The 26,851-nt window shown below is 38.2% G+C and overlaps 2 protein-coding genes across 5 annotated transcripts in view; both read right to left on the bottom strand.

Annotated features, from left to right (window-relative positions):
- LOC145215683 (A disintegrin and metalloproteinase with thrombospondin motifs 7-like) overlaps positions 1-22,472 on the bottom strand; it is a 37,706-nt gene extending 15,234 nt beyond the window's left edge. The window contains exons 1-11 of the mRNA XM_080084431.1: positions 21,923-22,472; positions 21,288-21,736; positions 16,554-16,716; positions 15,247-15,351; positions 14,159-14,382; positions 12,980-13,063; positions 9,356-9,480; positions 7,807-7,956; positions 3,524-3,667; positions 1,579-1,729; positions 1,285-1,377 (exon numbers count right to left, since the gene is read on the bottom strand). Of these exons, the coding sequence (XP_079940557.1) occupies positions 1,285-1,377; positions 1,579-1,729; positions 3,524-3,667; positions 7,807-7,956; positions 9,356-9,480; positions 12,980-13,063; positions 14,159-14,382; positions 15,247-15,351; positions 16,554-16,716; positions 21,288-21,736; positions 21,923-22,115 (1,881 nt within the window). The 5' untranslated portion in view covers positions 22,116-22,472. The remainder of the gene's footprint in view (positions 1-1,284; positions 1,378-1,578; positions 1,730-3,523; positions 3,668-7,806; positions 7,957-9,355; positions 9,481-12,979; positions 13,064-14,158; positions 14,383-15,246; positions 15,352-16,553; positions 16,717-21,287; positions 21,737-21,922) is intronic.
- A 1,345-nt stretch (positions 22,473-23,817) lies between these two features.
- The window catches only part of LOC145215525 (kinesin-like protein KIF1A), a 33,945-nt gene continuing 30,911 nt past the window's right edge, over positions 23,818-26,851 (bottom strand). For 3 of the 4 annotated variants that reach the window (XM_080084221.1, XM_080084224.1, XM_080084223.1), the window contains 2 exons: positions 26,685-26,803; positions 23,818-25,500 (listed from right to left, as the gene is read on the bottom strand). In XM_080084221.1, the coding sequence (XP_079940347.1) occupies positions 25,458-25,500; positions 26,685-26,803 (162 nt within the window). In that variant the 3' untranslated portion in view covers positions 23,818-25,457. The remainder of the gene's footprint in view (positions 25,501-26,684; positions 26,804-26,851) is intronic. The other variant, XM_080084222.1, reaches the window with a different exon arrangement.

Here is a 26,851-nt window from a genome sequence, read left to right as displayed (position 1 = left end):
TTTGGAGCAGAAGTTCGCAAAAAATGTTTTCAAATTCTTCTTCTAACGTTTTGCTTTAAGTAGTCAAAATTTTATTGCAATAACAATTCAAAACTGTCTGCAGCATGTCCTTTATTGACCTAATGCTTTCAAATTCAAAACCTGCTTTCACAAGAAAAAACGTTTTCAAAGCGCAGTGTGTAAAGTAATCTCAAATTTAATCCAAACACCACTAAGAATTAAACATTATCCACCAATGATCCTGAAACACAATCAAAACAAAACGTCAAGTACTTGAAATGAGCAATGGGCACAGACATCAGCATGGCAACGAGAACCACAATTTAACCGGTTCACCGGTCTGCGCGACACGAGAAACGACCTAGCAAGGGAAATGTTTGTTGTTATTTCCAGTCGGGCGAAAACTTGAACATCCCCCGCAATGATTTTTCCAACGCCGATAAAGTTAGTCTACCAGATGTTTTGTGTTATATTTGATACAAAAGTTGGGGTAAGCGAGGGCTGTTGTGTTTTCCTGGGCGGTAACACCCAAGTCGAAGTCGTGGTTAATAAACAACCACAATTTGAGAATAATTTAATTGAAAACAACGATCTTATCCCATTGAACCTTCGGTTTGAAAGTTTATAAATGTCAAAGTATATAAACAGGTGTGTTTTTGATATTTTGGGGCGGATATATTTTTGAACAGTTGATGTTTAGTCTTTTTACTTTTGCAGAGCGACACACCCTTGAGCGTTTATTTTGATCATAGCCTTTTTTTAGGTTCTGTGTTAAGTGTTTCAACAACAGGTCAAACGATTTGAAATCGCAACTCAGGGTCTAATTCAAGGGACGAAAGGGGGATTTGACAAGTAACAGACCTGAACAAAAGTTTGTAATGTAATTAAGCTCTAGCTTTTCATACATAACTTATTCCAAATACTAAAACACTATTGCAAACGCATTTTACTCCTTGCAATATAGTCTAGAATAGTGTATTAAGAAATATATTTTTACAGATTACATATCACGAGCGTTCGAAGTGGTTTGCGTTTGCGCTTTCTCACGCAAACAAGACTTGATATGTTGTGAACAATACGAAACCAATCAAGTTAGTTTACTTTAACTGCTGATCACTGAAACTGCAACAGTACTTTTCAACTTTTGGCAAAAACAAGTCTTTTTCGCGGTAGTCCCAACAAAATGCCTGGTTTTGGTTTAATGTTCTCGCCAATGCCAAATTTTGTTTTTTAGATTAACCTTCAAACTATTGATTAAAGATAAAAAAAAATGTAACATCTTACCCTGCCTTTTCCACATTTTGTGCCTGGTGCCGCTGCATGTAACCGGGACCTACACGTTCCTTGATGAAGGCACCATAAGCGATTACAGATGTTCTGAAAAATTTCGAGATAAAACAAATGTTGTATTTTCTTTCAAGCACCCCATTAGTACAATTAGCAAACAAGACGTTCTTAACGAAAACGATTTTCGACATTGAAATGTTCAATATACGAGCAAAGGATCCCACTAAAACCATTGATCAAACAACCAATAATTTTGCCGCAAGTTAGTCTAAAATACTTGGTAGAACTTACATCAATTCCCCGACAATGTCTTGATGTCGGTCCAAACATCAACCTGCATTGGTGATTTGCGTTGTACACCGTCCCTGGGAGATCAACAGGGATGTCGAAAGTGTCGTGGTCTGGTGACGGGGTGTCCATTAAACAGAATCCCCAGTTTCGACTACAAATAAATGAAACCAAGGGTTATACATTGTTTGGTGAAAATAAGGGAAAAAAATAATAAATTATTATGCATACTAATACGAAATCGTTTTTTTAAGTTGACAATTACCTGTAATTGATTTTCGGTGTTTACTAAAACCTATACCACGAGACAAATAATTGGTGTAACTGCAACGCGTTTATATTTACGATGCACAAATTGTGCCTTTCACCTTCATTCCATAGCGTTTAACGTCGCGCAGCTTTTACGACTTGATGGCTGATGGCTGAACGTATATTGAAAGCTTAACTTTTATTAAAAACGACTTAACGTTTTACACGTGAATGCTTGAAATAATTACTTGTACTGCATTGAAAGTGATGTAATACTATCACATATTCTATTGCTGAAGACCAAATTAGTTAATGCTTTCTTCGCTTGTTGAAAGAACACATAGCAACGTGTTGTACTATGCTCTGAACCACAAAGCGTTACGAAGCCTCTATAGTACAAATGTCATTCAGGCATCATTGGCCTTGACGACTGGCCGCTGATCTGACCAAATAACGCACGCCGGAATTTGTGTCAGAAACAGCCGCCTCAGTGAGTAAGATCTTATCAGTAACACTAATTTGACACGCGTGTTTTACCTTTCAGATACGTTTGAAAGCGGAGCGGTGTCAGACAGACAATTCGAAAGCGGATTAAAGTTAAAAGCAAGTCAGCTTTGCTCACAACAAGTCAGGCGCCGGCGTTGAAAACCGGAGATAGGCAAGGTCAAGTAGTTAAGCGCAAAGATCGCTCATTTGACTGTGCATTTAACCGTACTGGCTCTAAATTCAGAGACGGAAATAGATAAGTGATATTTTGGTATTTTTTCGATGACACTATTGAGGATGGGGATACGATCGTACTTACAGTCATTTGTTTAAACTTTAAAGAGATACTTGTTATAACCTGAGATTCCGATAAGAACCTAATTCTTACCTAATTTAAGTATCGGTTATAAACTATTAGACTTTAAGCTAAACTCTTTTAAAAATCTTCAAAAACTTTTTTTTCCAAAAGTTTAACAAAACTAAATAACAACAGACATCGAAAAAAAATCTGTGTCATATATGAACACAGAAAATTGATATTAGATAAGGAATAAGCTACAACCAACAAACAACTTCGAGAAAGTCTTTTATCATAAATATTTTGGAACCAATAAAAAACCCACAAAAATCCATTAATCAAAACATCAAAAGAGTCCAAAGACCAATCGGTAACTTTCAAAAACCGCGCACGTTTAAAGTCTCATCATCAAATGACATTCGAATAAACAGAGCCACAATACCGACTCCCAAAGGAAGCAACAAAGAAACAACAAATTAAATGCTTTGGACCTCTTCCCACTTTATTTCTTTACATGTGGCCCATGGCTGATATTCCCATTAAAGTTTATGAAAGGTAAAACATTAGTTTAAGGGTCGGCAACCTTCTAAACAATGCGAGTAAATTTTGTGTCAAAACTGCAGTGACTTTGCATGCCAATATTCAGGTGTTCTATAATGATTTGTCGCAGGGAATTTGTATGGTAATAAGATAGCAGACATATTTGTGCGCATAGGTTGACTATTTAAAACGTTTTTATAATTGTTTTATTACTTCACATGTTAAATACTACAGTGGTTGGAAATGCTATGTCAAATTATCTTAAAGGGCTTGATTCTATAAAAGATTTTCAGCAGATCCAAGCATTACGATCGTTTCTATGCATATTCCATCTTTGTATAACTTGCAGTTATATAAAAAACATAACAGTCTTACTCCAAGAATCTTGTTGCGTATCTTCGGCTGCACGAACTCCACCGCATAGGTAAGTTGTTGGAAGTAAGATGGGGAGCCATCACACGGGGATACTGCTCGTTGGGGGTGCACTTGTTCAGTTGACCATCGTGATGCATTGCGAAACTGAAAAAATGGTTTGACGATTTAGATCTTATATGACTTAATGGCGCGCTGTTTCATTGTTTTACCTAAAAATAGAAGTTAAAAAAATCTAGAAAAATCAAGTATCTCAACCTAGACTTAGTTTCCTAGACTTTGATGTATGTAAGATTTAAAATATTCTGGTTTTAGTGTTGTTTTACACGGTAACCAAGTTTCCTCAATTCAGTTTTAAAAACTCGCGGCACCGAGTGTTGTATGAACAAATTAAAACATATGTTTCATAGACATTATGTCAAGAAAAGATGATATGGTCAGTTGTGGCCACATGTACGGATCAAAACCGCATTTTTCAGCGGGTACATTTCAAAACGTGACTAAACATTATGGTTTCAAATATAAAATAATGGTTGCCATGGCAAAGTTGGAAGATGAAATACTCCACAATACTGAACTGTTCAGCGAACTGCCAACATCCTTATTGGAGCTGCTATGTCCGTGCGCCGAAACGTGATTGCTTTTTACCGCAACGACCTTGTAACTTTTTTGTGCTCCTCCTTGGCAGCATATAAAGTTGTATCCAGGTAAACTGTGCTCAGGCCGGTTTCAACATATCAAAAAGTGCAAGGTTTTGACACAATACGGATATTTGAGATGTCTGCAATGATAATGACGGCTTACGGAGCAAATAAACAACACATAAACTGACCGAAGAGTTTTCTGCAATTCTTGAACATAATGTAACAAGATAAAATGATGATTTGCGACGTTTTTTTAATAAAAAAATTAACTTGAACCAAGCTTGTGTGCAAAAAAAAACACACAAAAGTAAACTGGCGACCCACAAGCAAGTACCACTTGGCACAAAGATTTGACCGATTATCAAAAGTAGGCGTGTAATACAGCAAGGCCAATTAGTTTATTATTTACGTTGCGCCTATTGTCCACGCACTTGGCATTGCACTTGGTAGCTCAGTAGGAGACTTGTAATTGGGCTTAACGATTTGGTAACAAAGTGGATTTTTCGCTCAGCCAATTTACGACCTTACGCGTGAAAATTGTAAAAGAAGTTTTGGGCGCCTGTGGTCTTTACAACCTAATGATAGGCGAATCCGGGTGGTCTATGCGGAAAATAATTTATCTGTCGGATGTGCAGCGGTTTAAAATGAAGGAATGTTAATTGAAACCAATTAAATATGTTTTTTCTTGGTGATTGTTCAACCGAATAGGAAGTTCATGCTTCCGCTGTGCAATATTTATTCCAATTTTGTCGAAATACAGTAAAACTTAAAGTTTTAAACCCTAAAATCTGATTGGAAGTTTCTAATAACATGACTAAGCAATCGGAATGTAAGTTCAAAGTTAAGACACCCAATGTTACTTGACATTTATCTAAGTAGGTAAATTACCACTGAGTAATGACCCCCTTCCCTAAAAGACATCACTTGTCAATTCTTATTGAAATGAATTGCACTAAGTGGCAAGTTACGGTCATTGGAAACCGACCAGTTTTTTTGTAACTAAAACTCGTATGGGGTGAAAAATTGTTTTTTAATCCAATACTTAACGTATTTTTACTCGGAAACCGCCGACACCTGCAAAAGATTTCGCCAAACATTTAAACAATTAAGTTAATTTTTCTCTGCGTTTCGAAAATATATACCTACTTGGCAATGATGAATTGTAAAATGTTTTGTGTTTTCAATCATTGCAAACGTTTAGCTGAATTTTAGCATCAAAATTTGCCGACTTTACACCATGTAAAGGCGCAGTTGTTGTAAATACGTAAAAGTGCAGCAATGTAGTAAAAACGCAAAAGCCAGCACAGTTATACGCAAGTATTGGCAAATATAAAAACAAAACATTTTTAAAGTCAAGGATTACAACTTGCAGCATCAAATGAAGTTGTCAATGTTTTTTTTGTAAATAGCAAACATGAAGCCAAAAAGAAAAAGTTCCGTTCTTGGAAACAAACTCCACACATACTTCATGTCCCAATGCAGTGCTATAGAGTGGCAAAAAGGTTAAAAGAGTGAAACAGTATCCCAAGTATGACAGTAAATTAAGATAGACGATGGAGCTTTTGTGGGACCCATGTTTTGGCGAAATGTAACCAATATCTTTGCGTCTATTGTTGCCCAGGCATAAATATCTACATAAAATCTGCAGAATGAAGTAATCTTGATTTGAAGCAGTGAATCTCAAACTTTTTCAGACTAAAAACACAAAAGTTTTGAGATTGAGATTCTGTTTGCAAATTTAATCTCTTCATACTCTTGGACATTTTTTTACATAGATGATTTTCCACAAAACCCCGTCACGTTGTAGTAATAACCTGGGTTTCGATCTAATTTCAATTATTCTAAGTTGATTAATAATTGTGGCATTTAGATTACTTAAATGAAGCATGATATACGCGACCCACCCGTCTAGCCACGGGTTGTCACGTTTTCAGACAGGGTGACAATTATTTGCAGACGTTTGCTGCTAAATAATGCATGGAACTGTTGCGCGAATGACACGAAATTAACATCAGACCTTGAAAACTAATTTCGGCCATATGCTCTGTAAAATAAACTACTTTATATCAAAGGACGGTTGATTTAAATTTAACCGGTAGTAATGTACAAATCTAAATTGATTTAAAAGCATCGCAATGAATAAACCTAAATTTATACCAATATTTGCCTAAAAATGGACAACAACGTTGTCCACAACCATAAATTTTAAAAATTATGTTCAAAATCGCTTTTTGGTTGCCACAGGTGATTATATTCATACCGGTTCAATGCGGCTTCTATTTCTATTTCAAGCCGTGTGACCGTCTCGGATTTCATAAATATTGACGCTTCCTGTGGTTTGCCTCGCATTTTTGTGGCGACTCAGTGCCTGTTAACTCGACACACATTAGAATGCCTTTTGTGTTTCAGGCGTACCTCTACTAGCGTTTGGAAATAACAACATTAGACCTGTCCTCCTATGTCGTGTCATTGTGTTTTTGTGGACCATAGCGACAATTGTGACAAGTGTTGAGTTGTGAACCTTTGTTGTGGTTGTTGAAACAAATAAATAGAGTTTGTGTTTGAGTTAATTCCAAGTATTGGTCTTAAAAATTTTTTTGTTCGCTTTTGTTTCTTTTTCGGTAACGGTATTGATAAATCACAGCATTAGGGCAGCGTTTTTAAGTTGGGTCGCCTGCTGAAAAAAAAATAGCCGCCTTTTTTGTAAAGAAGTAATGTACACCGGCTTCGCAGCTACAATTTTCTCCCACGGCTTTAAACTGTTGCCTAATAATATTTTCATAACAGCTTGTTTTAACGTGTTAACGCAGTTTTTAACAATGCACTGTACTTGTTCGAAATGTTGGGTCAAATCGAAATACGACCAAATAATTTTCATGAATATTAGTTTTCGATAAGTTTCACTTCAACGTCATAGTTTTAAAAAAATATCTGTGTTTTTGTTATTTTACTGCAATCATTAAACCACAAAATATCCTATAGAAACGGTGAGTAGACGATATGCACTTAAACCAATAAAGGCATAACATATTTACACCGCATTCGAGTCATCCTACATTCTCAGTGAAGTGCTAAGAGTTTAAATATTGAAACAAGCCCTTATCCCCGGTCGAGGCCGTGAAATGTCGACCATACGACGAAAAAATAATGACAAAAGAGAAAAAAATTGCAGCTACGTCAAATGGATCATCATTAACTTTGCATTGGGGTTCTTAGGAAACAATTGAAGGTTTTTGAGCGCAAGTAAAGACTACATTGAGTTCAGTTGTGTGTACATCGTACTTTGGGTTGAACAGAGTTGTACATCTTTTAAACTTACCGACTGGGTGGTCCTTGCAATTATTTATAAATGTTGAGACCTAGTATTGCTTCTGCTAAACTGTAATAGAAGACGCGTTTATAACAACGTTTTCATGCACTAATGTTCCGTATTTTACCGAAACGCCTTCGTTATTTAATACAAACCTATTTTAAAACGTTTGCGCATTATAAGTTGAAAGCAACTTTGTATAAACAGATCATATTTAAAAAGCGCTCTCCTTCATAAACATTTCTTATGAGAGAGATGCGGAACCGTGTCAACCCGCTATTGGCAAGATTCGAACCCGCCACCTAATGATTTTAACTGTGAACTTTACTTACTTGTGTCCAAGTTCATGAGCCACTGTGAAAGCCACTGAGAGCCCAGTGTCTTGATTCACGTTGCAACTTCGATGAGGTTGGCACATCCCTGCCACGTGAGCCAAGCCAAGTGTTTCACAAGACGTGTTTGATTTGCTGCAGATGTTTCGTCTGTGTGGAAGTTTTCCTTTTTTATTTTTTTATTTTTTTTACATTATTTTTAATTCTAATGATGATAATAACGGCCTAAATAGACATAAAAAGCGACATGCTTTATTTTTCAACGTTTCGGCAAATGTTAATGCCATCATTAGTGATATGAAGGTCACATCAGTTACATCCGTTTATATACACTTGAGTCACGTGAAGGAATGATAAAAAGGTGCAAAACAAGAGTCGAATAAAAAACGATAAACAAAAATTTAATTCCATATCTAAGTTCAATTTGGCAATAAATGATCAACATATTTTGTTTGCAGCGCTGATATTTCATGTTGTTGTATTGCAGCCAAAATCGCTGAAGCTTTAAATGTATAGGCCTAAGTGATTATTGTCAGTACAGTTGACATTTTTAAATCTGCAGTGAGGAGGCTTTGACCGACAAAGGTTGCCAGGAAATGAAGTTTATTTTGGTAGCAAATGCGAACGTTTTATTCAACCCAGGTACAAACTTACCAAAGTTAATGGTATACTTTGTACTCCTAAGTCCTAACATTCTTATTCATTAACAGCGAAACAATTGATTTGAATCCATATTCGTCAGTTCAAGCACCTGCATAGTTTAACATAATTTCTTTACTCCTAAAGCATGTTGCCATTCTTATCCATATTTAAACACACGTAAGAGAAAAGTTCATAAATTTATAATAAGCAAACCTCAAGCACGAACAGTATCTAGGCAACCAAAGCCTAGGAAGCCAGTCTCGCCGCAATTCAGACAAAAGGCATCGCGGTATACCGGGTTCGGCAAAACGCGCCTTTGCCTGCGGAAGCAACTAAAACGCTGCAGGTGCCGCATTGTGAATTTACATTTAAGAAGGTTCTGGGTCTTATCGGGTGACACCATCAAATTCTACTCGTTTGGGGACGTTGATTTGAAAGGGGTTTGAGAGTGGTGTTAGTTTTCTGTAACGTTATCGACTGGACGGTAATGATAACTTTGATAGCAGCAGGGACTGAACCTTTTGCTTGCGTAACTGCTACAGTGTTTACGTACCTTGCAGTACGTACATAGTCTAAAATTGTACACAAACAACCCGACACACTATACTCCAGAATGTTTTTTAACCTAATAGCTAAAAATGAACTTTCAGCACACTTTTTACAAACACCCAATAGAAATAAAACGGGTTAAAAATGTCATTTTAAAGTGGTTTTTACTTTGAGGATGTATTGAATCTGCCTTTTCATAAAGAATATATTCCTATGTTGTTGTCATAACTAAGCCGGGAAGAAATAAGGAATCATATTAACGAATCAGACAAGTAACCTCTATAGGCCATAAACAACGTATAAACAATCACGTATTGAAGCAATCGGCACATCACTATTACCACACCGGTCAGTGTACCTGGTCAGCAGCACCGCCACGTCGTGATGGTTGGCATGGTGATCACTTCTCGGGTTCATCCTCTTAGCCCATCTGCAGAAACTGTCCAAAGTCTTTTCGGCATGCTGGCTCACCTTGAGGGCTTTCTGCGGGCAAAGGAACAGTCATGAAACACGACAGTCCAGAAATAAAAGCGCAACGTAGGCTGGAATTGCGCCACGTTGTCTGAATAAGCGCATAGTGGCTGTGTTCAGTGGTGAAATCACATTTTGATGGGGGTATAGCGTGCAAAGGTATATGTAACATTCTTAATGCACCAAGGCCAGTTAAAAAAATGTACAGATACACTATCGATAAAATAGTCCAGGGGGTATTTATTTATCAGTATAGGCCGAAATTCCTGGAGCTGTAGTTTCAAATAAATAGGTTGTGTTTTACTCAAGCTGTAAACTTTACCCTGTGTACCTGTGTTTAGAATAAATTATACCTAAACTTCTTCATGCACCACTGCAATAGTTAAACCAAACAAAAAAATCCAAATCATCAGGAAGTCGGACCGGGCTTTTCAGGTCGCGTTTGGATTCGAACTAAAGTTGAACAAAACTGACTTAATTGTTTCTGACCTTGACCTGACTTTACACTCGGCATCATATGTTCCGCACTTTCACCAACTTTTGGCATAAAACGGGCTTTGTATAAGAAAAATCAGGTTCGGACCGGGTTTCGGACTTGTACTTTGATATTGGGGACCGAATTTGCATTTAAATTACAAATGCACATGTGAGGTAACTAATGCAGCAGCAGCAATAAAAAGGATCAGTTTTCCACAGCAAAACAAGATAAACTGCAAAACACGATTCGTTTTTGTGAAACATTCTTCATTTGTTACAGTTCCAGTTAAACCACTCTAATATCCGGTAGAAACCAGCAAGTAGCAAATTTAGATTTCGGCACTGGAAGATTTCGTAGAAATGGAGATTGATTTATGAACTGATGCGGTCTACTACAACCAAAACGAAACAGTCAATTCAAAGTTGCAACCATTGTTGACGTTGCGATACTAAGGCCATAAGGCCGGATGACTTACTAGCACATGTTTGTTTTGAATTTGTAGTATTTAACGAAAGAAGATATCAAATCTCGGACATCGACAAAACATGAAAAACAATTAAAAATAGCGTATTTCAATAAAAAGTGCCAAGTTCGGTGCTAAGTAACACGAGTTTCTTAACACATGAATTCTCCCGCAACTCTTCATGTACATACCCTGGAACAAAGGTTTCCAACTTAAAATCTAAAACTAGAAGAGTGAACACGATGTGAAAATCATAAAAATGTATCACTTTTGAAGACATACGACTAGAAATGGCGTCAATGACTTAGGAATAATCTCTACAGTATGTTAGCCATTACACAATTATTGTAATGCTCATAAATGCATTTTGTTCAGTGTCTTGAAAGAGATGTTGGAAAACTCTGTCTTATAGAACTCTTCGATCACGAATCCGGATGAAATTTTTCGTCTGATTCCAGTCCTTCAACAAGCCATTGGCCTCGTTCAACGGACAATATCCGCAATTAACCAATCATGCAATGATTCTGATGTATGTTCACTATCACGTCAGATACCCGCTCCCTAAACGTTTTGCCTTGACGTCAGTAGGCCTCGGTCAAATCAACTTCAACTTTGTAACCTCAATCGTTTCAACAATATGTCAAACAGTGGTTTTTCGTCAATTAGGTTAATCGAAGCAAGTTTTGTTTTTGACAAAATTGAAAACCTGTAATGTAACCAGGATTGAAGCAAGTGCCTTTATTTAAGCTGAAATGCAACATGAATTTGAATTTGACCTCGATTTTTAGGTTAATTTCATAAAACAATTAGGAAAATGGGCCAAGTTCCTACTGGGTCAGGCTCAAATTTGACCGCTTTTAAAACTAGTGGCCGCCAAACCCGAAATATTTTAACCCACTGAAAACTCTAGTAAAACCTACACGATCCTTTAAAATAGCTACACGACATTTTAAACCATATCGCCGATTATTTGTTTAAAGGACATTCAACCATTGAAGCGCTAGCCTAAGACTGCTAAATCCCAAATTGCCACACATATAACTCATCAATTACAGAATTTTTAAGTAATTACTAAATAAACGTTACCGCATTTCTGCAATGGATTGACCCAAACAATCAATAATAACCCCTTACCCCAAATATTTTGCCATCACTTATTGCATGAAACTATTTAGACCTAGAGCATCCATATTTATCGAATAACTTAACAAAAAAGTAATTTGTGAGCATATGAAAAGATAAAACACAATCAACATAAATACGCACGTTATGTTCGCAAAACCACCGCGCTTCGTTGCATGTGGGCATATTTTCGACCCAAACACGCTTGTATCGTTGCTTCACCATCATTTAAACCGACTCCCAATAGTCTGCAGCCTTCAGCTCGCGGTGATTGATGTTAGAAGCCTCTGACCCCGCTGCACATTGCATTAAGGCCTCATTTCCATATTGTACGGCGTGTGTGGTAAATCTGCTACAATAACTTGTGGTTGTCAATGCGTGTGTGGTACAAGCGGATCGCCGCGGAGGGCAATGCAAGAAAGTTCACAATGGCATGCCCTTGTTTGGACGCGTTTTTTGCAGGAAATTTGCTGGTAAATACTACTGATTGTGATACGCTTCAAAGTTGCTTCAAGGCCAAATGCAATTACCATCAATACATCGCGGGCCGCACCGTTATATAACACAAGACGATTTTACTTCGTTGCATACCTACCCAATATGCCTACATTTAGTTAACAACTACAAGTTAATTCGCATTTGATTCTAGCCGCTTATTGTCAGATTGAATAAAAATGGCACCGGACGCATTAATCTGCTCAAAAATACATAATAATTGGACCCGTTTACCAGACAAAAGTCCACTGTTTGAAAAATGAGTCAAGGACAGGGTCGATATTAAATGTAACAAAAGATACTTTATACATCTATAAGATTTCTTCATAAACAATAATCGGTTCGGCCTTGTGGAACGACAAATTCAAGTGGCAGTTTCCTCAGCAAACTACATACGATATTCTTGCTACTGTAAGCAATTTTTACAATGCACATTGATGCTTAAGTCATCTGCTATTTTGCGCCACGGACAAGACCTTGCGCTGAAATAGAATGCTTTGTAGCATCTTGCATTGCTTGTAGCAATTCCCATCAGCGTCAGCAAGCTATGAAAACCCTGCCAATATGTTTTACAACCAAACCACAAAACATGACCTATACGCAGATGTGACTACAGACGCCGTTGAAATGCAAATGTCAACTGCCGAGTCAAGTAGAGCTTTTGAAACTTTGGTTGAAGGACAGGTAATGCTTGCTAAACAGTTGCATCCTCGATAATTTGGCATTGCCGCCTTTCCAAGCCAATCCAAACCGCGTGCCAGCAAAAGCGACGCTAATTGCATTATAGACGCACGCCGACACACTTAGTAAACCAACACCGGGCGGGTCCCGAGAGGGCGGCGGGAAATGCCGAGGATTTTTCAGGCGAACGCGATTAGTTGACCTTGGGGTCAAGGGTGTCGCGCTAAACCCGTCACGCATAAACGAGCACGAGTGTTAGTTTTGTTTCTCACCTCTTCACCTTCCAGTATGATCAGTCGGATGAGCGTAACGTGCAGTGAGTTACCGATGCTCGCGTCGTGAAAGAGCTCCGACACCTGAAACAACAGGTCGGGTCAAAGGTCGATGAAAAAGCTTCTAAGAGCCAGCTTAAGCACTTGTAAGATATGACTGGTTGATTTGTGCTTGGACGTGAGCCTAAAACTACACTTGACCTACTTCAGTTCTCAGAATCAAAAGTTTGTAATTTTAAGAGTAAAACGACAAGGCGTAATGGAGCATGTAAAGTTGATTGTAAGTTTAACTTTACCCATCCTTTTTAGCCGCAACAATCGTGAACAAAAAGTGATTTGCAACAAACTTTAAATTACATTTTATAGTTGGCAGCTTACAAGCAAGAAAACATACTTACAAGCAAGAAAACGTGTCTGTAATTTATTAAAAAGTAGAATCACTGGTTTTTTATTTCAAAAACTACCAAAAAAGTATAAGTTTAAAGCTTATTTGTGTTAAAGTGCCAATGTCGTAGCTGCTGACATTTTTGTATGTTTTTTGCAATTTCAACAACAAAATTTGTATACAAACGTTCTTTACGAAAGTTAAAAATATTGGCTGCAGAGCAGTGGCAGACTTCGCTGTCCGAGATTATAATTTAATAACCACCTCCAAAATCACCTGTGTTTTTACTAACGCAGCTGCGAAAACGTGGTATTATGGATATGAGAGGAATTTTAAAAATGCTGACATCTGATAGGAAAGTGGCGTCTCTGTTTAACCAGCGTTTAGTGGCTTTGCTAAGCTTGTGCTCATTACCCTATAAAGACTCGGCACAGGGAAAAAGTGGTTGGATCTTTGATTAATGATGCGTTCTTCATAAAAACCAGCCCCTTATATGTTTGCCTGGCACTTAGCATCGATATCAACCAGGCATTTTATGCTAACCGAGCGTTTTTGCCTTTCACAGAGAATTTATCACGTTTGGTTTTGCTTGGGTCTGATGTTTTGACTGCATGACCAACCATCTAATCAAATGGTATAGTATAGCCAGGCTACAGTATTTTAGTTGATTGGGACTTAAAGTATAAAAGGTTAACGCGCCTAAAAAGGTTTATTTTAGGGGTAACGCGGCTTAGCTTTATGTTTTCAAAGTCCCAAGTGCAGAAAGGTTAAATAATTATTTAGAAAGCACTTACCATATTAACCACAGTCAAGGCATATTTCTCTACTTCGCCTTCGTGGAACGCCTCATAATATTCAACCATCTTCTTGTCGACCACCACCATCATTTCAATCCACTGTTCCAAGCTCAACGAGCGACGCCGCCGACGTTTGGCGCCGATGACAGCGACGGCGTCCCGGCGGTCGGCTTCCCATCGAGCCCTGGACCTCAGCGCGCTTTTGTAACGAGTTCTGGTATCTGGTAAGTTGTTAGGTAGGGATCAATTAGAAAGCTGTTTTAATCAAATTTAGATTTGTACAATATGTAATGTTGAAACACTGTATGGATCTTAACTTTCACTAGAAAAGCTCAATGTTTTGACAATGCCGTAAAGCAGTAGTTCTCAAACTGTGCGACGCCCTGGTGCGTCGTTTCAATCTTCCAAGGGCGTCGCAGAAGAATTGCGTTTCGTGGCTTTATGTTGTTGTATCAATAAACACAACTTTATTAATAAGTTTCCTCATTAAGTTTTATTTGCTGGTGCGTGGCAAGTCCAGAAAACTTTTCCAGAGGCGTCTCAACAAAAAAAGTTTGAGAACCACTGCTGTACAGTATCAGAGCTTGGACGAAAGATACTTTTCTGAAAAAAATGTTTTTTGAAAGGTTTTAAAAAATAGGATTGAGCGAAGTATAGGGTTGAAAAAGGGCATTAAAACCAGTACAAACTTTCCGCAGTTTGCAACAAATCATTCAAGAGCTATACACTTGACTTTTTAAAGTGTGGCAAGTTCTTGGTGAACAACATATTGGACGGTAAGATTCAAGGACTAGCTTAGTGACTTGGCTGCAAAAACTTGACCATTAGCAGTGGATACCATGAACGACTAAAATAAAGATGTATACTGAACAGCCCTAAAAGTTATTACTCGGCAAACCCCGCATTCCATCAAGGACAAGAACATTTACTACTTAGTAAATCCTATTCAAAATTCAAACAATGAAAAATGGGCCACATTCTTTAAAATGTCACAAACAATGCGTTCTACCTAAAGTCCAAACCCTTGTAACGTAACAATCGGTATTAAAACGTCACAGATATTCTTAGCTTAAATTACTGTTTACCAATAACACCACAAAACTCTGGTCCAGATGTTGATGATGCGTTGCTGGGCGACGTTGTCGGCACTCTGTTGGTTACGTTTTCTTCATTTTCGACTGTAGCGGTACCTGTAAAAGTTTTGGATTGTAATAACTGCGAGAAGTACCAAAAATGGTGGTATAAATAGACTAGGATTTGTTAAGATTTTCTCCTAAATGTATGGATTGTAAGTTGTAACTTAATAACATACCTTAAAAATCATTTTCTAAATGCAAGAAAATTCGGCTAATTATTGTCAAACGCTGGTCCACGATGATTTTAATAATCTATGTAGAAGTAAAATGCGCCAAAACTGGGTTATTTTATGTCCAAACATTCCGTGGATGATACTGGAATGGAATGTACCTTCAGGCTTCAGGCTATTACACGATCATCGATAAAATGTTTGCTTTCAAAATAAACATTAAAGTTTGCCAGATGAAGTCCATGTATTTAGATTTCCTTTTTTGTCTGTCCTAATGTGTATTCACCTTTATGTGCCCTGAAGTATGTTTGGACTTTGATTTACTAACCTAAATTGCAAAATGTTGTCTAAATTAATATATTTTGTAGAACAAATTCCCCGTGATAAACTAAATACACGTGTGTTGGCCATTCGGTGTTACTTTAAGCATCAGTACCAAGCATATACACAGTGTACTTATCATGAGTACTTAAATTATTTTCGGCCCACACCTGGACCAATACCCTAGCAAGTTTGGACGACATCGTGTCACATGATGCCTATCAGCCAATCATATTGCCTTAGTGTAGACACGCCCTTTTTTGACTTTTGCCATTAACCTTTGCATTACGACAAAGAAAGGGCAATGTTGTCTAAAAGCGATTGCATATTGCATTATTAGGAAGCATTAGATGTTAGTCAATCAGCTGTCTAAAGTGACCCAATATCAAAGCTGCAGGCCAACCGAGAGTAACAATTGCAGCGTTGTGCTGACCAACACTCTGAAAGCGGTAGCTGAGGCTTTGAAGACAGGCTGAGTATGCTTTAATCTGTTGATATTAATCTCAAGTCGGAATGTAGAGGCTTGCGTACGCATTTATCAAAACAATGGTTTTAAGTCGTATAGCTGGTTAAGTAGCATCGGAAATTAGGTCATTGCATCAGAGTCGCCTAGTATATAGAAAGAAGACTTGGTCTCGTAAATTGTTAACCCTAACTTAATTTTACAAAGTACCCAAAGTTGGGCGCATAAAACCAGGCCTGAAAAGTATTAAAATGTTGGAAAGACTATTTTCCTAGATTAGGTTAACCTAAAAGTACACAAACCGTGGTTTTGTTGAGATGAAGTGGTTGCAGTTTTTCTCTTTGCCGCCTGCTTTGTGACATCACGTCTGTACACCTTGTGGGGATGAGGAATCGTGACGTCATCACGAGATCGCGTCATTGGCTCGATGAAATAGTCGCCGTCGTCCAAACGGATGAAACCAGTCTAAAAAAAATGAAAATAAAACTGAAAATTAGCACTACAGATTTGGTGCCAGGCTTCACCAAATAGTAAAAATCTGTTGTTTGCGTTTAAGCTTAATTTCAGCAAAGAAAATCTTTAAAATGCTGTCTAACCAGCAGGCAAACTTATTTGTACACATTACTTGCACAAATTCAAATGTAAACATTGCAAGAAACAATATCCATCGTCTATTTACTTGTAATGTCACAGTTATCGGTTCGAAACTTTAACATGTTTAAAGTTTGTTGTGGAGCTATATTTTCATGCATCACCAGAGTTGCTGTCCATCTTGGGCAAAATATAAGGACGACAGAAAACATGATTTTCTATTTAATCATTTTTCGGGGTAAATGATTGAATTTTTGCAACTCAGGTCAAATAGCATATGCCAAAAATGCTCAACATTCACTTCATACTAGTTCCCTACTAACTTACACTTTAGGCTACTGTGCTGAAATTTCTTAGCAAGACCTTGTTTAGTGTTTTAAATGAGAGTAGTTCTACGGTAAGTGGGAAAAATGCATTTAACATTAAATTATGACAAAATATAAAACGGATCTGTGTGAAAAAATAAGCACACAGGTTTCGATTTGCGCACAAAAGGGCTAGCAAAGATATCATCAAATCGGCTTTGCCAAATCGCAAAAAAGCAACCAAGTCGTGCAGAGAACAGGAACAAAGAGATATCGGCAATCGCGGTTATGTTGGGTGACATTAACCGACGAATTTTGACGACAAGTGACATTTATCATGCAAACAAAGACGCGGGGCTAGACCGGCCACCGCAAATTTGCTCTTTGCGCTGAAACGCTAGTAGTTAGGTTTTGATCTCTTCATTGCAAGAGCGTAGCAAGGCAATTGCTTTATACAGTGATATGGGATTTGTCATATAGTTGACGCCTTTACTATATTTGCAAGACAAACAAATCCAGTGTTCAATGCTTATTAAGTCGCTGGTGCACAAACTGACGAAAACATTCAAATATTTGATAAATATCATTTATTTAATACTTACAAAACGATTACTCACAATAGGACTGAACATTTTGAAGCAGGTGTGCATTCTTATATTATATGAGATAAACCTTCTTCTGACATTCTAGCCCAGTGGTTCACAACCAGGGGGAAATTCCCTACTAGAGGGGAATTTTGTAATTTGTAGGGGGGGGGGGATTTGTGTCACAATATTAATCTCTTGAGCATGCCCAAATCGCTGATCCCAGTTATGAATATATATGTTCATCTCAGTTTGTCTGCTATTATTTCACAAAATGGTTCCTATAAGGTCAGTAATATGTGTACCAAGTTAAGCAAAGTAATATCCTAAGGATATTCAACCACAAGCGCGGAGAAAATCCACCTAAAATCTTTTTCACAATGGAGCTCACTATACACTTTCATTTTCATAAACCAGGTCGGCATATCAAACGCAACTTTCCAGGAACTGTGCACCGGTAATACACATGTGTGGCATAGACGCAGTGTCAACACGCAGACTATATGAGTGTAGCAGAACATATAATACCCACACAGAGAAACACAGTGAAATCTCTGTCTTCGATAGTGCCTTTACAGGATGTAGAACCCGGGCATTTTGTGTGCCACCCCCGATATTGAGTGTCATCTACTGCTGTTATCAATTTTACACGGCTTACCCTTGTACAAAGGCTTGGAAACCTATTGGATAGAAACTGTACACGCGTTTCAAGAGTATATTTCTACGGTTTAAGTAAGATAGATAGAACGCATGCTGTGACAATATCTATAATTTCCTAATTAAAATTCTCTATTTTAGTGCTCTTATGTTACAACATTACAATGTTTGTGTAAAATAAGTTATATAATTGCGTAATGTTTTCGTTTGTCGAAGGTTACATTGCGAACCAATCGCCACTTGCTTAAATGCAAATCAGCGCCCATAGAAAACCGTAAACTTGTTAGAATCAAGGTGAATAATTGTGTGGAAACTCAAACTCAGTGATTCGTGCTTCAGAAATGTGCGTTTCCAAATGTCAACTTAAACGAGGCGCATTTTTTGCCATTTACCACGTTGCGAGGCGTCAAAATTCAGGCCAGCAATTTGCAAAACGATGGTTACCCCAAAAACGTGCTGAAGATATGCGCGGCAAAATTTTATAGCCTCTCAGCATCAAAAATCGTCTGGAAAAATTTCTTCAGACATGACGCATCACGAGGGTTTCCTTTATATTGATCGCTAGAAAGGAGCTTCGCTTTGCTGTGTTTAAACAACTGTCTAAGGAGCACAAATATGGCAAACAAGACAAAAAAGCAATGCGATTGTGCGCGAATAATTGCACTTTTGATAGTTGTTATTCAATAAAGGCTATTGTTTAGCATTGGAGACAGTCCATTCTCAATTCTACTTTGATTTAAACTTATTTAGTGAAACAAACTGGCGCCGAATAATATTATAAAATTACTTCAACCGCTTCGCGGTCCCTCCAAAATTGCCCCACGGACACCTAAAGGACCGCGGACCCCAGTTTGAGAACCGCTGCTGTAGATCCTACTGTAATAGCGTGTGTAAATAAAATACCATTAGTTAAGCCAATTCGGCAGTCAGTTACAAGTTTGATAAAATCCAGCTTATGTTTGTTAAGGTCGAAACGCCGCAGTAACTTGGGCATATTTTGCATAATTTAACGACAGCAAAAAACAGTTAAATGTTCAAGACGTTTTTCCGCAATTGTTAAGACAAGAATGCCCGGTACAAAGTCCAATGAGGGCGTGGTCCCAAAACCAACATACTTTATTTGAAGCAGGGTTTATTTTGTAGGATTTTGTGTACCAGTAGGAACGGTGTCGTTAAACAAAAGCTATTAAACTTAGCACAGGGCCCGTTATAATAACTAGTTTTTTCTGTGGTTAAAAGACATCGGCAAAGGGGAAAAAATCAAATTTATCTTCTACCCATAGCAAATACACAAATTATATTTGTGTGTTTGACAAGTGAAGACAGATCCGTCGGTCACTACCCTGTTAGACATAGACTGATTTCTCTATTTGGTTATGACATTACACTTTACGTTTCTGGCAAAGCATTTTTCATTTACCCTAAAAAAGATGAGCACAAATACGGTCCAAAATAAACAAAAACAAACATATTAAAATTGTCCCGAGTTTCAACACGAATCATGACATACACTTCTAAAATTCTGAACCAATGCAACAACTTTTGAACGAAAGTTTTATCGGACTTTTATTCTTTGTATTCCATTGATGAGGTTGTGAGACGAATAAATCACAATGTAAACTCCAACTGAATAACTTTGTGTGCACAACAGGCCTCGTAGCAAATCATGTTCCTGCCTCTGTTTGCATGTCGTAATCTAACGTTGTAACAGCTACACAAATGCTATGCTGGGGTAAAATAAAGCCATGTATTGTGTTCAATCCCAATGCCTCTCAAAATACACACTTGGGAGAGACGGAATTATGCTTTTTAGCTCAGAAAAGAGCTTTTACACAAAAGAAAAAGCTTTAAAATGTAAGGTGTTGCAATCTATTGGGTCGTCATAACCCATACATAAATCGCTGACTGAGTCAGATAGACTTTCTCATTAGCAATTCGGCCACAGCACACATTTAAACACAATTAAGGCCTTAGCCACGGAATGCCAAAGAAACCTCAAAAAATGCTGAGGCCTGGAATGGTTATGCTTTTCAGTCAGTCGGGTGGATGAAATTATCTTTAGGCGTTAATGCGGGCACTATTTCGTAATTGGAACCTTTCAAGTGTGCATAGAGATATTTGAAGTATTTAAAGTGTTTAACACACATTCCAGCATCAATTAAACCGCAAATGATTGGAAAATTGCGTTATTTTCTGCTTATTTGGTCGCAGACAAACCTATTATCTTTGACAATAAGTTTTCTGGAGGCATTGTAAACAAAATAATTGTCACTATATCATGAACAAGAACTATAAGTAGTGCAAAATAAAGCATGCACTTTAAAACATTGCTTACATATTAAAAAGTACTAATAGGTATTTGTTGTAAGTACCGTTTAAATGGTAGTACATCTTTTATTTTATTGCAGCTAAGTCATGCGTACCCTTTCAGCTGACCACAACAATGCAAAATAATATAGGTTAAGGCTAACAAGCAAGCAAAGAGTTTTATGTTTAAACCAAGTGGTGGGAATATAGAAACACAAGTAACCACGTTGCATTCCGATGAAGGCCTGAAACGCCTCTGGGATTTCAAGACATCAAAAAACGCAACTTCATGTTGGTGGGAATCAGAAACAAAACTTTTAGCGAAATAAAAACTTAACTTTATAAAATCGACTTGCAAGGGTGAGCGTGGGATAAAATCTGGGTTCTCATATTTAAGCCCAAATATGGTCAACAGTTAGCAACTAAAAGTGTCAAAACCCCTAAAGCAATTAAACCTTAAGTGCGGGTTTCACATTCACCCAGTATTCAATGACAGCGACACTCGTGGGGTGTTTATCCCCAAACCAAACACCCCCAAAAAACCAGCGTCAAATCGCCTTCCCTTCCCCCACAAAAACACTTTAGCACTTACCAATCCGTTGCAAGTCGAAATAGCCACCGCTGATTGGTCGTGGTCCGCCACGTGACCGCGGAAATGGCATGGCCAGGTAGTTCCCCGTCGCAGAGATGATCTATGTTGTGGCGGAACGGAGTCGTCTGGTGAGGCGTCATCAAAATTGCGCAGTCTCTCAACCACGAAATTCGAGTGCAGGAATTTTTTGTTCTCGCTTACGTTGAGGGTCACTTCGCGCGCGTTTACTCTCAGTTTGAAGTAGACGTGCTCGTCGCCATCTTCGGCGGGGTTTGGGTCGTTGATATCCCGGCGACGGCGCGAATTTTGTCTGGTCTCGGCAAAGTCCACTTTGTGTGATAAAAATTCGCCGAGGCTATTTACCCTTACAGGGTGTGTAACATCGTAATCGCTATTAGCGTCCTTGTGTGGCGATTTCTTGACTTCACCGCCAAATATTGACGCGAGAGCTAAAAGAATACACATGAATTTTAGTTTTAATGGGCAGCTGTGAAAGCGAATTGAGTTAGTTAGTTTAGTAAAGTAGTTACACATAAGATAATACGTATGGATGAACACCTGCCTATGCGACAAATCCCATAACACACGATTCCATTGTTTTACAGAGAAAACCAATGTTTGCATATCACGCTTACCGTCTTCCGCAGCTTGAGTCGGCCTCAGACTGTCGAATTTTAATGGTTGAAACTGGATTTTCTCGCGTGTGGTCGACTTCACATTGGCAACTAGATACAGTACCACAATCGTCTGGACCACCAGGGCCCTTTTAAAGTTTGCCACATGAAAACGCATCGTCCTAATCGGATTTGCACTTAGACAATGCCGCATTGGTTATTGCATGTCAGGAATTTGTCATCAAACTACCGCTGGTGAACAAAGTAGACTTTGGGTAGCAAAACTCGGGTTTTGCTGTACAGCTAAGGTGTTGTCTCGGAGGTAATCCCACTTTTGAATTTCAAAGTGAAGCACGTTTTTGCAATGCTTTGCCGATACTGTGTCTGCTCTGAAATCTGCGTTTTGTGGTGCGACAGGCAAACTTGTGTGGCCTGTACACTTGAAATACACTTCCGACGATGCGGCTATATCAGATCTTCTGCAAGCAACCGGTCGGTCAAAGTATTAGGACCAGCCCTGCCGATAGAAAAAATTGCCTACAAATAGTGCCTACCAAACCTAGAAAACACTGGAACAATATTAGCACTTCGATTACTTTAACTGTACACAAGGCTCAAAAACTTGAACCAAGCACTTTGACTAAACTTTAAACAAAACCCTTTAATACTGTGCGTTTATCTGACTCTGTTGGTTAAATCTAGTTGTCCCCGTGCTTTACAAGAGCTCACTGAGTCCACAGACGATTCCAATTAGTGCTAAAGCTGCCAGACAGTGTACTGTGCCTCTAACAGCAAACCTTCAAAGACGCGTGCTCACTGCTTGCGCCGCAGACCTCAAGGCACACCGAGACACTACGCCAAGCGAGGAGAAAAACTTTGCCGCAGCCGTCTCCTCACCGGTTAAACTAGTAGGTGTGTGATCAGAAAATCAACGAAAATGGACCATATAAAGCTGGTACAGTGCATGAGTTTTCTGTTGCGTGACATGGGGTGTAATTTACTGAAATGAAATCATCAAACTGAAATCTTTATTTCTAGTTGTAATTGACTTGGTAGGTTAGAAGTATTTGGTGAGTCAAAATTGTGTATTAGAGGGGGCATATCCCGCTGACCGCCTTAAGGTGATGCAATAACCAGGCGTGCTGTGTTTTTGTATGTCACCAATCTGAACTTTCTGTAGTAAATAGCGAACATAACAAAAAAACTTTGACTTACGCCCCGAGCGCATGCTTTTTATACTCGACATCGAACTTGCCGCAATATTTGCCAAATTCACGTGACTGTCACGCCTGGTTGACTCAGAACAATGTATTGTTGGCGCTTCGAAAGTTGGGTGACAATTGCCACTTGACACTTCAACAAATCAGGCTGACAGTTTCCGGCGTCACGAGTAACGCAATATACGATTATTGTTGAGCAATTGAATTGTGATTTAAGCGAGTGGAAACAACTTGGCACTGCCATTGCCCACCAAACTTATGTAACCACAAATTGTGAAAGGTGCCAAGTCATCTGTGGCTACATTCTGTGCGAAGCATGACATAGCTCTTTACTGCACAACTTTTCAAGCCTACTGTTTAGTGTGTTTAAATGCCACGGGTCTGCCATGCAATACGGGTGTTTTACCACTTGAGTTGTACCTGCAAACGTTTCCCAATTCGTGGTTGAAAATGTTATTGTCTGGTGTCTAATAATTTACATATTTGATGCTAAAGAATCTATCATTTTCAATGCGGGCTACTAGTTTTACATATTAGACGGGTAAATTTTTAAGCTTATTTTGACACACAAACTCCGTACCACTGAAACGGCTGATGAACTGCCAAGATGACATTTTGAAGAAGATTTAGTTCCAGTTTTAGATTTCTGTGTGTAGAGTTGCTGTTGATTTTCTTTCTTGGCCGATCAGCTGAGACTTACACCAATAAATAGAAGTTTATTGTCACAACGAGTGGAATCGATTTTACCACATTGATTAACAGTTTCAGGCAAAAACATACAGTAATTTCAGTGATAGGCAAATTGTTTCCATTTGCAAAACATCCAAAATCAGTTTTAGTTTCACTTTGAGGTGGCCAACTAATAGCATCACGTTGAAAATCTGTTTTTGTGCTTAATTTTTCTTAATAATATGTAGTCTATATGCCTGTGTGGTTTAGTGGGATACCAAAAAATCACGTCTAGTTTCAATAACATTTTAAAGCTTACTGGTTTCACAAGTCAAAGAAATGCACAACGCTGTATTATAGCAACGAAAATTGCACACCAAAACATTGAATCCAAGTTTTGTAGCAGCACCGGAACGATCTAAAGGGCGTGTACAGCTTGTTTGACACTTCAGGATGAAACACAGTCGCGGTGGGGAAAGAAACGCGCCGAAAGCCGTAGAAAAAATAAATTTTTACCGAGGTCCCTTGAAGTAAATAGTGGAAAAATAATAAATAAAGAAAATAATCTCTGACAGGGCGCTGGAAAAAACGGCAGTGTGGTTACGGCTAGTGTGTTAGCTTCTAGGAATGTATGATAAAGGGAATAATATAACATATTGCACACTCATTTTTACTCGTAAATTATGTACAGAACTTTTTCTATATGACGGTAAATGCTGCATTAGGGTAATACTGAAAATCAATCTCTTTTACTTTACTACAATGCTTGAAATAAAGTTGTTAATATAGTGTTGCAATTTGCGAAGGTACTTATTGTATATTTAGGAGTTCCAACAGTGATGGCCTGGAACACTAACTATCGGCAGTGGCTTTGAAACAAACAAAATAAATATCTATGGTGTGAAAATAAAAATGCTACGGGGTGAAAAATAAATTAAACTATACGGGAAAAACAAAAACTACAACCGCGGTAATCTTAATGGGAAAAACTGCTCAGTAATCGCAAAACGCACGGGATATGCAAAGAAGGAATCGGCTTTACGGAAAATGCTGTTCAGCAATTTTCCGTTTTCTTTTCCGTCAAGTAACTTTTGAAAAGTAATCGCAAATAAATAAACATAGGTCGTAGGGTTTTACACAATAACACTGCAGATAGCGGAAAAAAACACAAAGCGACATAAATCGTGACAACAATAACGGCCGATGACGTCACACCCAGGCGGTGGATCTCTGCTGCCACCAAGCGAAACATGACGATGTCGGGATAAAGGTTGTATGTGGGTGGATACGAACTTGACAACACGAATACTTAAAGGAACATGAAAAAGAGACATTTCTTGATAAACAGGTGGAACTTAATCTCAGTTGGATAGAGTTTTGTTGCTATAGTTACCGTTTATAAACTGATATTTGGGTCAAAAATGCACAACAAAGAAAAGCAGCCGTCGATTTTGCGTAAGTGACGTCACACACGAAATCAGAAAAGCGTGACGAAAAGAAAATGATTGCTGTGACATTAATATGTACAAACACTTGAGTAGCGGTCCACATCTGTGCAAAGCAATTCAGTAACAAGCCAATCAGCATGCGAGAAACATGTCACGTGTTCCATTTAACCCACGTGACTTCAACAGCGACGAGATTTGGTGGAACTTGGATTTTGGGTATCACGTCTTTACCTGCTGGTTTTTGCGCGCCAGCTTCGATCTGCTAAAGAAATTTGTAAGTTGAAATAAAGTATAGTGTTTTTTTCAACTTTTATGTGGCCCAATTCTTTTTAATGTAAAAAGATTATTACTATTAACATGCCACAGCAGGGGCGGCTCGTGCTAGGGTGCTGCGGAGCTGCAGCACCCCCTAGATATTTTTACTTAATACACCTACCATAATATTACAAATAACTTTCATTATTTTTATTTTTTTATTCCTTAGCAAGATATAATAAGCATAATTTCCGCCCTAATCATTGTCAAAGTTTTCAGTCTGTTATTATATGCGACTGTTGTCTCCACCTATCGTACTGAGTCTCGGGTGACTCGTGATGTATAATACACCACACAAGCTGCAAAGGTGGCTTTTCGATACAATTGCATTTTATTTAATGATAAAGCTCTTTAATGATTATCTATATCAGTGGTTCTCAAAGTATGAGTCGCGACCCAAACATGGGTCGCGCACCGTCAAAAAATGCTATGGTGATTCAATTCTGCCTAAATGAACTTTTTTCATTTCATTTTTCAAGTATTTTCAATTCCTAGTCATGACTGAATTATTGTATCATAGGCATTTTATGTGGCTTTATCTTCGTAACCTTGGAGTATTGCACCGTAAGTAAGTGGTTTCTGAGAGTTTAGATGGCACCCAGCTACAGTACTACCATAGCGAAATACAGCCTCATTCGACCACGTTGTTCAGCAAAATGAACCAATCATTACAACATACAGACAATAGGCTTCCAATATTCTGTTACGCACACGGCGATTGTAACGTGTTAGCGCAGGGATTGATAGGAGGTTAATCATGCGAAACTAAACTTGGAATGTAACAGTTATCATTCAATGACAAGTAAGTTACAAGTAATAAAAAATACATATTTTGATGTTTGAGGCTTGGGTCGCAACATGTTCATAAAGCTCAGATTTGGGTCGCGCACAAAAAAGTTTGAGAACCACTGGTCTATATGAACCATTTTCCATGTTTGCTACAGATATACGTTTGTTGCAACAAGGTTCCTTAATTTACACAACATTTACCCACATAACCAGCAAGCAGCACAAACCAGTAAAAAATTTAAACAAAAAATACATGTGATGTGCAAATCAAATAGGCATTGCCAATTTAGAACGTATAGCTTTTGCCAGCGTTGAAATGAATATGACAACGACAAATTATACCTGATCGAACCAGCTAGAAGTGGATTGAACGCGTACAACCAGCCGTGCATATCAGCTTCGTTCCCGGCTTGGAGAATGAATCCACGGTGTTGGGTGCAGATCGCAAATGTAAAGTTACTCTACGAAATATATAACTGATTTTTAGAAAACAATTTCTGCTGACTTAA

The sequence above is a fragment of the Phallusia mammillata genome, chromosome 2 (genome assembly GCF_965637545.1).
Source record: "Phallusia mammillata chromosome 2, kaPhaMamm4.hap1.1, whole genome shotgun sequence".
NCBI classification, from domain to species: Eukaryota; Metazoa; Chordata; class Ascidiacea; order Phlebobranchia; family Ascidiidae; genus Phallusia; species Phallusia mammillata.
The sequence above is the reverse complement of the archived record's forward strand: the minus strand, read 5'-3'. Positions and strand labels throughout refer to the sequence as shown.